A 14825-nucleotide genomic window follows, 5' to 3' on the forward strand; every position below is an offset into this window, starting at 1 on the left:
GTACAGATGCATACCCCAAAAGTGAAATTGTTTATACATGGAAAAAAGGGCCTTTGTATTCCGTTGAAGTACCCGAGGAATCCTCAAGTCTTCTACAATATGATCTCGTCGGTCAAACAGTTTCCAGTGAAACAATGAAGTCTAACACAGGTAGTGAAATTTTAATACAGTACAGTACATAGTGTACATAGGGGCTCATTTAGTTAGTTGTTGGGGTTAGTTCATAGGCAGCACTTACTGAAGCTTTCTGTTCATGCCCTCCTGAGGTGTAAACATGATTCTGCAGTAAGTAGGGCTACCATGAGTATGCTAACTTACAGATCAGGGCATTTATCCTGTAGCCTATGGGTTAATATGCATTAGCCCTTGACTACAGTGGGAGAAAATGGCTTTAATGAGTCAATACGTCGACATGAGTTTTTGACTTTCTTTGCCAACTTGTGCTGACAGGCGGTATTTCATACCATACCATCCACTATGGTGTAGTGGGAGAATATAATATTGTACCAAGCCCAGCATGACGAGCGCAGCCAATCGAGGGGACGCGGTACACTTAGATTGAGTCCATGTCGACTATGTCTACAATCAGGACAAAAAAAGTGAAAAGGAAAAAGAGAATTGTTCCACTGTCCTCACTGCGCCTTGAGCTGCAATCTGAAATAATACCAAACGAGGGACAGTTCCACCCCCAATGAAACACATATAAAACAACAAAAGGAATTATTTATTTCTAAGTCCGCTGTTCATGTTACACTGTTGGCAGAGGCGGAGTGGCTCTACCCCGGTGGTGTGCACGGAAGTGAGTGTGCGAATTCCTTTTGTTATATTTGCCCATATAACAAAGAAACCGTTATGGGAGTATACAGTGCCTGGGAGATGTAAGCCTTGATGTGAGCTTATAAATATACTATTATACTGTATATGTGATCTTTGTGTATTGAATGAAAGCTTTCTGTAAGCATTCCGGAATTGTTCTTACACAGAAGGTGACCCTAATAGAGGATACATTGCACAATCCCTTATCAGAAGAGATTTTGTCCCTTTGGAAAATTGACTTTTTGCTTTCATTCATTTGAAATACTACACTATGTATATTCTTGTCTGATTTCATTTTATATGAAAATCACCGCAAGAGACATTGAATCAACTGTGATTCTACATCTTTGTTTGTGCCAATACTTCTGGACACGTAACAATTAGAAATAATTCCTTTTGTTGTTTTATACAAAAAAAGGTGAAAAACTCATGTCGACCTTTGACTTTTGACCTTCCTATTGTCGACCTAATGCTTGTGTTGACCTTCCGACTCTTCCGACTTTAGCCATGTCAACCTTTTTCTGGCTTCGACCTAAGTACTGTCGATCTTTAGTGGTTGACCTAATATACAGTATGTCGACTTTTATTGAGTCTACCCTACAGTATAACCCATACACTTTGGAATTGCTAAAAGTGCAGGTGCAAAGCATATATATTTATTTAAAGCTGGGTGCACACTGGAGTGACGGGGAGTTTTTCCGGCACCCCCTCAGCCCAAATCACCTATTTACAATAGGGCAACATTAATGAAGGATGGAAGATCACTCCACCATCCTTCATTGACATGCATGATGTCACTAACGATATCGATAGTTTGGATTTGCAGCACATAAAACATAGGATCATCGCAACCCATCGCAGAAGTGTGCATATGGTGTATACACACTAAGCGATATGCCCAATATACCAATCTGATCCATCTAACTGAATGGCATATCACTCAGTGTGTACCTTGTTTAAGACTACCAAGCTGTCAGGTCTAATATGGCGATCTTTATATACTCAGAGACTGAAATATGTTCTGAGGCTGATAAGGGGCACACAACCGGCAATTTGCATAAAATCGCTCTGTGCACATCGAGAACAGTTGCACGCATCTACAGTACAGCAATACTCTTTTGCATGCTTCTAGACAGAGGCAGAACTCTGGGAGGCAATGAAGTAATCTGCCGCCGGGCTCCTGCTCCCAAGGGGGCACCTCTCCTCCCCTTCAAGTATGAATCAGCTAATTGAAAGCAGTTGATATCGCTAATGTGGTTGATTGGGTTCTAACATAATATTTGCAAGTGTCACACTCTGTATTAGATCCCATGACCTGTCCTAATGGAGACAGACACCTTACTGATTGAGCTATTTGGTGGGCACCAATATTCATCTTGCCTCCGGGATGAACTTATGCCACTGCTTCTAGAACTGACACCTGGAATGGTGAGACAAGTGAGGGATGGGGTATTCTAACGTTCTGTAGGTACAGTACATTGAGGGCATATTTATGCAGGATGCAAACAGATGCAGACCAGAATGCAGATGCAGATAACCATACAAACCTATGCATCTTGTGGTCAAGACTTGTGTACATGATTATGGTGAGGGCATGAGCTACTGGTGACCGGGTGCATATGCTACTGCAACAGACACATGCATCACAGCATTACGTGTGTGATCTTTTTTAGAGGGAGTAATTTTTTAGGGCATATCCAATTAGTTTACCAACTTGGACTTATTCAGTTAGGTCCTGCCTGGCCAAACAGTATTCTCTACTGTCTCCCAAGAAGTTCAGGAGGCAGATGTCCCAGCTTGAAGGCCCCTAGAATTGGTCGCTAGTAGTCCTAATAATAGCAATATATTTATTATCATGAAGATGACAATTTCGTTCATCACAGTACTGACTGTAAATGCTAGGTGGCCCAAAATACAGTTTGCTTGTACCTGCATAATCTGTCTGACATTTATCGTTAATACCACAAGTCAATTAACCACTATTTTCTGGACTGCTGACAGCAGAGGCGTAACTAATATTGTGGCGCCCCCCCCCGCCAAAAAATTACCTTACCCCTCCGCATGCCGCCGCCGGCCCTGCATTCAGTCCGGCACCGCAGATAGCCTCCGGGCTCCGTCTCCTGCAGTAATGAAAAATGACACGACAAAATGGCTGCCCCCGTACAGCAGACAGTTTTTTTAGGTATGTTAGAGGAGGCGGCGGCCTCCTCTAGCATCCGTAAAAACTGTCTGCTATTAGGGGGCAGCCATTTTGTTGTGACATTTTTCATTACTGCAGGAGACGGAGCCCGGAGGCTATCTGCGGTGCCGGACTGAATGCGGTGGCGGCGGCATGCGGAGGGGTAAGGGGGGGTCTGACCAGAGTGCCCGGGCACCGGGGGCGCCCCGCTGGCGCTTGCTCCCCCAAGCAGCCGCGGTGGCTGCCTTACGGTAGCTACGCCTCTGGCTGACAGTGAGTACACTGTACCTTCTGTTGAGAAGCAGTAAGCAGCATACCATAGATGGTACTACAAACCACCCATATTGATGACCACCTATCTTAATAGCATTTGCTTCAAAACTGATTTTGAAAATTTAGACGGTTAACAAACTTTTAACTTGCAGTGAAAATATTTCAAACAATACAACTGAGTAAAGGTTAACAATGTGTCCTTCTGACGTTTGTGAATTACATTCAAGGATCAATCAATGCTCCACTTGTAGAGAAATATGTACTCAGCCAACTAGAAAAGAAAAGGACAGTTCTTGAGCTGTGACCCAGAGATCAATGCCAGGACTTTTGTTCTGTTGGCACCGGATGCATAAATTAGATCATAGTTATTTTTATATATAATTATCTCATTACAATGAAGGTTGCAGCAGCATTCACATTGTAACAAAGCTGTTTCAGACTTCTGAATCGTATTATTTATAGTTATTTAATATAATTAATGAGTAAAAAAAAAATCCTAAATAAACAACCAAAATGTTCAACTATCATAATGTCCAAGTACCCCCTTCACTTCCATACAGAATTTATTCTATTTCCATACTCAATGGAGACTGCACTGGTGTGTGCCTGGTATTACCAAAATATTGAGCAAAAAAACATTTTCATACCATAAACATAATAGGGTCGAGTTATAGGCAGAAGCTATAAAAAAATAAAAAACAGTATAGTCTCAAGAACAGTGTACAGTACATGGTGATCATTTAAGTCACAGTACCACCAACTGCCCTTCAATATATAGTAAAAGCAACATGTAGACTGAGGCAAAATCAGTTAGATCCAGCGCCGGATCCTGTGTTTAAGAGTGGGCTGCCACTGGCTGCGCCGCCTGGTCTGCGCTGTCTTGTCCCAGCCACCAGCTGGGTCCCGCCACCTGTATAATGCAAATGACAGGTGCCGTGGCCGGTGCAGTACCAGTATTGGTACTTGGCATGCGCAAAAGCCTGGCTTGGATGACGCCCATAAAAGACGCCTAAGGCTGTGCGGTAAAGGAGTGGTTTCCTACTGTAAGCCAGTTCTCTGCCTTTCACAGCCTGGACTGGCAGTCCTGGAGGTAGGGAGCTCCTCCCAATGGGACCGCCGGTCATGCGGGTGACTGGCAGGTAGGAATTTCATTAGAAAGTCACTGCCAGTCTGAGGGAGGGGGGGGTAGGTAAGATCTGCCATTGGTACGATTCCCTTTTCTAAGCTTGTGATGTCTTTCTTCAAGTAATGTTTTAACTATATGCTGATAAACTTTGTTGATTGTTGATTGTCTTTTCTTATGTCATTCCTTTCTGCTGGCAGTTCAGTGGACATCCATTTTTGGTTGTCAGTCAATGACTTTTTTCTCTTTAACTTTGTCCATATATTGGTTTCTGTAAGACGTTTCAATTCATGATGAGGGTTCAGGTATTCAAGCTGCACTTTATTTTATTTGAAAGCTCTACAAGTGGTTTACATTTGATGATCCTTCTATTTCTCTACTTTGTTCTCTGTTCTTGACTGTGTGGTGGTTAAATGGTGCCCACGACTAGACTGATCTCAAATATATTTTTTTCAGATGTTTTGGAGTGTGTTCTATTGTTCTATTTTTCATCTGTAATTTAGACTATTGATTACCTCTTCTACTGTACAAACTTACTCTCCCCTACAAGAATCATCTCCATTGCTGTTTTACAACTTGTTAAAAAATATAAACATTGCTTTGCATCAGATTGGAAAGGGGTTTAAGTTAGGTGTGTCATCATGGAAAAGACCATAAGGAGTTTTTGTTTTGCTATCATTATGGAAAATAATTGATGTTAAGAATATAAAAGTGTCATTGCTACCTCGGCTCAGTATTTTACAGATAATTCGGAAAGTTTAAGCATGCGTTTAATTATTTCAGTCTGGGTTCTATTCTTCAGCTACTGTTTAATTGTAGTGTATATGTAATGTCCTATGATTTTGAATTGTTGTTTTAAGAATTTCTATATTTTACGTCCTGTAAATTTACCTCCATTGTCACTTTGAAACAGTGCCACAACTAGACATTTTGGTGCCCTGTGCCAGAAAGGGAAGTGGTCATATAATAGTTCCAATTCACATAACACCACACAGTAGTGTCCTTTATTCACATTACACCACACAGTAGTGTCCTTAATTTACGTTACACCACACAGTAGTGTCCGTTATTCACATTACACCACACAGTAGTATCCTTTATTCACATTATACTACACAGTAGTGTCCTTTATTCACATTACACCACACAGTAGTGTCCTTTATTCACATTACACCACACAGTAGTGTCCTTTATTCACAGTACACCACACAGTAGTGTCCTTTATTCACATTACACCACACAGGTGCTAGGTAGAGCCCCTAAGACACACTGTACCAGGTATAGGTTGACACAATGCCCACAGGAGCAGCGTCATTTATGCACATAATGCCCACAGGACTCATGCCACTTATGCACACATTGTCCACATAAGAAGCATGCCTCTCTCCCGAGTGTCAGCACTGTCCCAATTCCTCCCAGTGTCAGCCCTGTCCCACTTCCCAGGAGAGAACAAATTACGGCGCTTCTAAGAGTGGGGTATCTTATTTTTCAAATTGGCAATTGGAACAACTACAAATCCACAGCTTCCTGATGCAGCCTTTGGGGATCTCTGTATAGATTCTCCTGGATAGGAGGAAGAACTATTTTACAGAAAAAGGCTGTGCATTGGGAGCAGCAGATTTGTGGTGAATCGGTAAAACCCAAACAATGTAATTACTGTATACACCAATATTTATTTATAAAAGATAAGATTGGACCCAATTCAAGTGGATTGGGTCAATTTATCTGACAAAATATGATGTGCCTGTCTGACAAAATCTTATGTGCCTGATGTGTAAGACCCAATGCACAATCCCATGCCATTGGGTCTAACCAAGAGATTGCAAGAGATTGATCCTCCTGCACATAGGATAAATCTCGAGTCAATCAGGTCCAACTTGTTGGACAAGTGTAAGGGGGCCTTAAAACTAAGTGGACAGAGATATGTTCATGTAGATTCCTCTGAGGTTTTCGGGTACTTGGCTGACAGTTTAGATTTTGTTTAAAAGGTCCTTATGATAAAGGAAGATATAGTAAATGAATAGTCACCCTTAAATGTAATATCCTAGTAAGCTGGGCATCCCCAGCAGCCTAGGAAAATGGTAGTCCGCTGAACAAATCTATTATTTTTAGGAGTGTATATTTTATGTGCTCACCTGCACTCCATTAGATCTTGCTGCCTTTTAGATTGCACTAAAGGATTTCACTGAGGGATGCTGATAAAGATAGTATCCCTTTTTTTCCTAACAGGGATATATGTAGCGCATAAATGATAGATGTATGTGGCTTGTGGTGCATATAATATCGCATGCAATACAGCTCTTTAACCTACTGTTTGACCAAGGGGCGGATTGGGCCACCCTAAAACTCATTAAAAAGAGGCCGGCCGCGCTCCCCCCTGGGCTGGCTGGGCCATGGGTAGTGGATGCGGCACTTTGCCCAAATCCAAGATGGCCGCAGGAGCGCTGCTGCACATGCGCGACAGCGCCCAGCACAGCACCTCCGACGTGCCGTCAAGTGGGCTCCCAGCTCCCGTTCCCCCTCCGCCTGGCATCTGCCAGCAGAAAGCAGCAGATGAGCCCCCCCCCCATGCATCACATACACCGGCGCCACCCCCGTGTGCATTACTTACACCGACGCCACAACCCCCCACATTAACATCCATTCCGGTGTTAATTCTGCTTCAGGTTTTTTCCCCCCCACTGCTTTAGTAAACTATAGGCCTGATTCAGACCTTTTGACTAGGGAGCTTATATTTGCTGCCTAGTGAACAGGTTAATACAGACAATGCGCATGCGCACTCCCCCACCATCAGGGTCGGGCCAAATTCGAACCTGTGCGAATATGTCTGAATCGCCCCCTATATGTGGTAGATACACTGCACAAAAATCTAGCTATGATGTAGTTATGCTTCATATACCTATTGTCTGCAGTTGCATTACTGTCTCTGGATCTTTCATACAGTTTCTGCAGGTATCTCACCTGCCAGATGCACTAAGCTTCAAAAGCGATCAAATGGAGCGTGAAAAACAACCAGCCAATCAGCTCCTGCCTGACATTTTTCAAACACAACAGAAGTTTTGGATTGACAGAACAGTATATGGCGCTATGCAGCCCTGATGTTCCCAGTCCCTTTAAGTGTCACCCACACTTACAGAAACATGTTGTACAAAAAAAGTTAGAAACTGGTATACAATACGGCGCAACAGGAGAATGCTTGAATTTATGATGGAGTATGGTCCTCCTTATCCTGACATATGATTCCACTTTGGTTCAGTGTCCACTTCAAGTTGATCGATACTCGTGGTGAAGAAATAAAGCGAAAAAAAAGGAAAAAATTACTCCTTTGTGTCCTTGATATTATAAATATTAATGTGTTGGAAAGGTGATTTTTTATGGTAAGCGTACCAAACTCACGTTAAGGTAAGTTGGTGTGAAGCACATCAAGGTTTCTTTAGTGTTATATCTTGTATTATCTTGAAGTGAATGTGACTCTTTCAATGGACTCCGAAGAGAAGAGGAAGAGAGAAAATACAATTTGTGTAGAAGTGACGAGGATAACGTGTAAAAAATAATTTGTGAGGAGCTAACTTAGCGTACCTCACTCACCGAGAGTGAAGAAGGTATACATATATAAAGGTTTCTTTTTAGATTTGAAATGTGGGCGTACCCCAACTCACAGGAATGTAGATGGCGTCAATAGACGCCATCTACATTCCTGTGAGTTGGGGTACGCCCACATTTCAAATCTAAAAAGAAACCTTTATATATGTATACCTTCTTCACTCTCGGTGAGTGAGGTACGCTAAGTTAGCTCCTCACAAATTATTTTTTACACGTTATCCTCGTCACTTCTACACAAATTGTATTTTCTCTCTTCCTCTTCTCTTCGGAGTCCATTGAAAGAGTCACATTCACTTCAAGATAATACAAGATATAACACTAAAGAAACCTTGATGTGCTTCACACCAACTTACCTTAACGTGAGTTTGGTACGCTTACCATAAAAAATCACCTTTCCAACACATTAATATTTATAATATCAAGGACACAAAGGAGTAATTTTTTCCTTTTTTTTTCGCTTTATTTCTTCACCACGAGTATCGATCAACTTGAAGTGGACACTGAACCAAAGTGGAATCATATGTCAGGATAAGGAGGACCATACTCCATCATAAATTCAAGCATTCTCCTGTTGCGCCGTATTGTATACCAGTTTCTAACTTTTTTTGTACAACATTTTTCAAACACAGTCTGTAACATGGCAGGTAGGAGCTGATTGGCTGGTTGTTTATCACTCTCTATTTTATGACTTTTGAAGCTTTGTGCATCTGGCACACAAACTTTATGGTAGTTTATATTGTTTATTCGCTGATCATCTTCAACTAATAAGCTTATGGGTATTTGTAACTTTGGTAATCTTTACCTAGAAGGGCGCCCACGATTTTGATCGTGGGCATCGTAAGGAAAAAAAATCGCGTCGGTCGCATCGCATGCGACCAAAAAATCACATGCGATGCGACCGACGCGATTACCGCGATTTCCCATAGGGAACAATGTTAAATGTCCCAATTGACCCGATTTTCCATAGGGAACAATGTTAAATGGCCCATAGAGGGCAAATAGGCACCCTGAAGTGTGAAATGGGCCCCCCAATTGTTAACGCCACCCCACGATCAACGTGAACCCGAAGCGTGGCGAGTGCAGCGAACCCACGAGGGGCGGCGGTACGTGTCCTACGACCTTTTCATACCCCCACTATCCACATCAGCGTGGAGTTGAGAATAGAAAGTGTGGCGTGCGCAGCGAGCCACCGAGCCCGAAGCGTGGCGAGCGCAGCGAGCCCCGCGAGGGGACGCGGACACCTTCACAGGTATACCCATCCCCTCGCGGGCATCACAGGTGTCCGCGTCCCCTCGCCACGCTTCGGGCTCGGTGGCTCGCTGCGCTCGCCACACTTTCTATTCTCAACTCCACGCCGACGTGGATAGTGGGGGTATGAAAAGGTCGGAGGACGCGTACCGCCGCCCCTCGCGGGCTCGCTGCGCTCGCCACGCTTCGGGTTCACGTTGATCGTGGGGTGGCGTTAACAATTGGGGGGGCCATTTCACACTTCAGGGTGCCTATTTGGCCTCTGTGGGCCTTTTAACATTGTTCCCTATGGAAAATCGGGTCAATTGGGACATTTAACATTGTTCCCTATGGGAAATCGCGGTAATCGCGTCGGTCGCATCGCATGCGATTTTTTGGTACATGCGATGCCCGCGATGGGCGCCCTTCTAGGTAAAGAGTACCGTAACTTTCTTATCCCATTCTTAGTTACTAAGCTATGATTTCTCATTAGTAATAACCTCCCACCAGTGATCACTATATTGCATAATCTCTTATTGATTTTTTTATACCATGTCTGGGCCCATGCTTTTTGCATATAAACTTTTTAATTAATGTGTTAATACCGTATGTACTCTAGCAGACGTTACTGTGGCCAAAACAGATACAAACGTCATAATATAATATGTATGTGACAAGAAGAATGTATAAAAGAATATGATGTCGTAAACAGAAAGACATGATAAAGTCATTATTTATAAAACAGCACTACTGTATCTGCTGTACTTCCTCTATTATAGTTTCAAACAACACTGAGCCTGTAGTTGTTGCTATACTCCAATTTTATCAAGAAAAAAAAGAAAATAAAAACCTGTGCGCTGCAGATACAGGTGTAATAAACCAAAATGAAATGATTTATTCTATGATCTCTATTACAGCAGCAGTAGGATGTATGTACTCAAACCACATAAACGACAGAACAATAAAGCAAGGATAGGACAGCACTAAATATAAACTAATTTATAAAAATAATGTTACATCAGCCCCACCTGCAGTGCATATGGTTTTGTACATTAGAGTGATTGTGCCTTTGCAAGTGAACCAGAATAAACCCCAGTGTGTAGATGCTGGTACCAGATTGAGTTTCTCCACCTGTAATGATCGGCGGCTTCCTCAGGGAGCAAGAATTAACTTTTTTTTTATTATTATTTATTTATTGCATGGGTTTTGTATTGTATTGTACTAATGTACTATTGGGTTGGGAGCATTTGGTCTACAGCATCTATTAAATTAGTTTATATTTTAGCACAGTCGTATCCTTGCTTTTTCTTCCAATGTTATCTTAAAAACCCATTATCGAATGATCCAAATTACAGTCTGGCTTACCAATAGTCAATCTGTGGCCCTTAACCTAATGCATAAAACTTTTTGCATAAAACATTTTATTCTTCGTCTATTACCCAGTCCTGTTTAATGAGTTATTTTCGAATTGTAAAGAGCTGCAGAGAGTACGATTGCCCTGTAAATCAATAAGTGTAAATAATAATAATTTTATCCCCATGCTCAATCTGCCTGCTTAATGTCCTATGCAGTGGTATCATTGTCAGGGTGCAGGGGGTGCCACCAAAATGCCAGTTCCTGCTTAGTGCCAGGTGACAGGTGCCACACTATATCATCAGGTTTGCCTACCCTCCCGGAATGGCTGGGAGCCTCCCGGAAATCGGGTCCTTCTCCTTCCCCCCCGGGAAGGTGGGCAAGTCTCCAACATTCTGCTAATTGCCCCCGATCCCCCCTTGCCCGCTGGTTTAATTACCAGAAATCGCGGGTCCGCAGAGAGGTGGTGGGCATTTCACATCATTTAAGCCCCGCCCCCTCTCTGCGGCCCGCTAATCACAGAGTTTTCCAGCATGGGGGAGGCGGGGCCAAGTGATGTCAGACTTGCTCCCGCCCCCTGATGTGTTGCCTCTCCAGGCTTCTCCCGGAGAGGTGAAATTAAAAGTAGGCAGGTATGTAAATCATTATGGCCCTTATTCTGGTTGGTGCGGTAATATCCGCGTGCGTTCGTGCCGCCGATGTTTTGTGTCTGCGCATGTGCAGAGGCGTCTCTGCGCATGTGCGAGCGGGGCGTACGGCCAAATCCCGCATGAAATGTGAACACTACGAACAGGGGGTGGAGAGGGGCGTGAAGGGCTATTTGGGCTCATTACCATATGCATACGCCCCGCGTTTCATGGGTGTTCCCATGCAAACGCTGGGCGTACGTATGGTAATGCGGTCGTGACGCACGTGTAGGGGCGGACATATGACATCGCCGGATGTCAGCTGCCCGCCCAGATCCCTGCTTTTGCACGGAAAAATGTCCATGTGGTCTGAGGTTGCGGGAGCTGGTGGACCACTCGGTCCTGCATTCGATGGTCTGCGACCATCGAATGATGGGGGAGGTTCCCTGAGATGGAGGAGGCGTATTCCGTGAAAAATACACGTTCGGTCCGTTCGGCCAGCTTCTTACCGCGTACAGACGGAGTTGGCGATCCATATGGAAGGCGGTGTTTCGCACGCACGGTCCTGGCCGCATATTCGGATCCAGCCGCACCGATCAGAATAAGGCCCTATGTGCATTACATGCAGCATCTGGCTCCTGTCACTGTTTAGTAGCCAGCACTGCAGCCACAGCACTTCCCAGGAACATCCCACATCTTCCTGATTCCACAGAGTGCAGGATACTCAGTCACGCCCCCTCACATGCAGCCATTCTTCTTTTTTCAGCCTATGCACAAATCTATTCCACCTATATACCCTTGGGTTGTATTATGACAAATAATATTTGACATTAACACCCTAACAACCAATGAAACATTTTATTTTACAGTATAACTTGCACTATTGGTATGGTTCCAATACAGGGGTCAATTTACTAAGATGGGTATTGGGTGGAACATTTGACCATATCAACCAATCAGATTCTACTTGTTATTTCTTTAGCACCTTCTAGAAGAGAATAGATACAATATTATTGGTTGCTATGGGCAACATCGCATCTTCCATAGAACTCCCATCTTAGAAAGTTTAACCCACAGACTTGTATGACTGAGAAACTAGAAAACTACTGTATATTATTATTATTATTATTATTATTATTATTATTATTATTTAAGAAATATACCCTTCTAAAACCATTTTAATATTACCAGTTTATTGATGGTAACATTTTGCTAATGTGTGCCGGTAAGTGGTATATTTTCCATGATGTTCACGCTGTGAATTCAATAATGAGCAGACTAATTTGACTGTTTTATCACGGTTTTTGCTTCATGAAAAATATGTAATTAGTACTGTGAGACATCAGTTCTGTTGTAGAAATTATTATTTTGTAAAATGATTTAATAAAATGATCACAAAATGAAAAATTTTGGGAAATGTATTTATTTTGATGGTTTAATGTCCTTTGTTGATTTGAATGAATTAGTTTTACAGTATATGGTGGATTTGATTTTGAATTGAACATAATACTGTTATCGGTGGGCAAAATAATAGAAACATACAATTTTATATAATATAGTTTAGTGTGACAATGTCGGTGCTTGGTTGATAATATAACGGCAATTTTTTGATAATCTGCAGCCATTTTTGCCGATCCAGGGTCTTTCCGTCACTCGACAGTCGATGCATTAAATTCCGACTGTCGAGTTACTGTTTTATCAAACGAAAATGGACCAGGATTACGACTGTCAGGAGGTTCGGACAGTCGGAATCCCATATTGAATACCCTTTATGACCCTTATTGTTGAAAACTGGTTTTGATCTAATGTCCTTTCAATTACATTCTCATTAAATTAAGACATTTACTGTTTTAGCATTTTAATTCTGTTCCACTTCCATTCACAAACATTCATAGAGTATTATATACAACTTATTGCTAACTCTAGACTGCCCCAGCTGATGTCTACTACTGCAATACTGCTTCTTGTCTTATACGGAGCGCCTCTCTGTGTTGCGGGTTCTGGCGATTCTATCACAAACTGCCAGGACACGCCATCAGACAGAAGAGGGCGCACAATCACAAGACTCTTGCGTGCCCCGTTCTGCCTGAGCCCACCGCTGCCATCCACTGCCTCCCTGCCAATCTCCCATCGCTGCCCACAGCAACCCGCACCTCCCCTATCCCTGACCATCGACCTGAAGCAGAGATGGACAGAGATCCCGATCGCGCATCCCCGTCAGATGGAGTGAGTCTCCGCCGGCTCTCAACAGTGCAGGGAATCTGGTGATTCCGAGCATTGACACTTCCTACCCTACCGCTCAATACCCCTAACCTCCCCTCCATCTCGTACTAAAGGGCAGATGTACTAACCATTTGAAATAGATAAAGAGGATTTAAAGAGGTACATTTAGTAAAGCTTCTAAAAATGAAAAGAGTTGATGTTGCCCTTAGTAACCAATCAACCAATCTGTATTTTTTTCTATTGCATCCTAGAAAATGACAGACAAAATCTGATTGGTTGCTATGGACAACATCACTCATTTTTAGAAGCTTTAGTAAATGTACCCCAAAATTGTCATGTTTAAAAGACAGACGAAAAAATGGAAGTTGATGGGCTGATTGGCAGGTACTTTGTCTCTCTCCATTTTATCTCTCTACAAAGCTTAATAAATCTGTCCTTAGGTCTACTGTCCTATCTCACTGCAAAGTCTGCAATTACTCATTCTCAAGTACTCATGGACGAGGTCATCACTACCCCTTGGCCATACCTCCCAGTCCCAACATGACCATGTCCTGGAGGGACACAATGCTCAGCTCCAGGACTTTCCTCTTAATTTATGATTGCCATCAACTGTGGTGAAACACCTTTCTTATCAATGAACCTGTTCAAACAGAGGTTATGGCAATCATTCAATAAGAAGAAAGTCCAGGAGCAGAGCATTGTGTCCCTCCTGGTATGGGTCATGTTGGAAGGTATGCTTGTCTCATATTTGTCCACTAACCATCTTCGTTGCCAATCCTGTGACATCATTATACGTTGAATTCTTCTGTGTGACATGCAATTAGGTTGAAAGTTCATCCATTTATTTTATTTAGTATAAATGTCCTGTTCCTGATTGACATGCCGATCTTGTATTTATCTTCTGCTCGACATGGAACCTGGTAGACATTGCATCTATTCAAAATTATCCTTTGAACTGTTATTTTCACGTGTGCCACTACAGATCTTCAACAAAATGTAATAAGGTGTGAGAATCAGAAAGTGAGAGATTTTGGGAGAGTTATCCCATTTTTTTTGTAAAGCGGCAATCAATGACATGGCAAATATCAACTTGGTTTTGCGGTGTAAATAATTGTCACTTTAAAAAAAATGGGAAAAATCTCTCAAAATCTTTCACTTTCTGATTCTAACACCCAATAACATTTGGCCCCTTGTCTTTATGTCTTTGCAATTTGGTCAATAATTGCATTTATACTGTGTGTCAACTCTTTCCCTTTAGGTCATAGCTGTGATCTTCTGTACAGCACTGTGAAATCTGTGGTGCAGTGCAAATAAGTACAAATACAGTATAATTCACAATGATGATGAACTCAACCAGGGGCGGATTGGGATGGAAATTCGGCCCCGGGAGGGGGGGGGGGTG

At 42.6% G+C, this 14825-nt stretch overlaps 1 protein-coding gene across 1 annotated transcript in view; it reads left to right on the forward strand.

The window, feature by feature from the left end:
• The window catches only part of GABRA6 (gamma-aminobutyric acid type A receptor subunit alpha6), a 52280-nt gene that overhangs the window by 19700 nt on the left and 17755 nt on the right, over positions 1-14825 (forward strand). The window contains exon 4 of the mRNA XM_083179580.1: positions 7-150. Coding sequence (XP_083035706.1) covers positions 7-150 — 144 coding nt within the window. The remainder of the gene's footprint in view (positions 1-6; positions 151-14825) is intronic.

Source organism: Crinia signifera, chromosome 4 (genome assembly GCF_055691185.1).
Source record: "Crinia signifera chromosome 4, ASM5569118v1, whole genome shotgun sequence".
NCBI classification, from domain to species: Eukaryota; Metazoa; Chordata; class Amphibia; order Anura; family Myobatrachidae; genus Crinia; species Crinia signifera.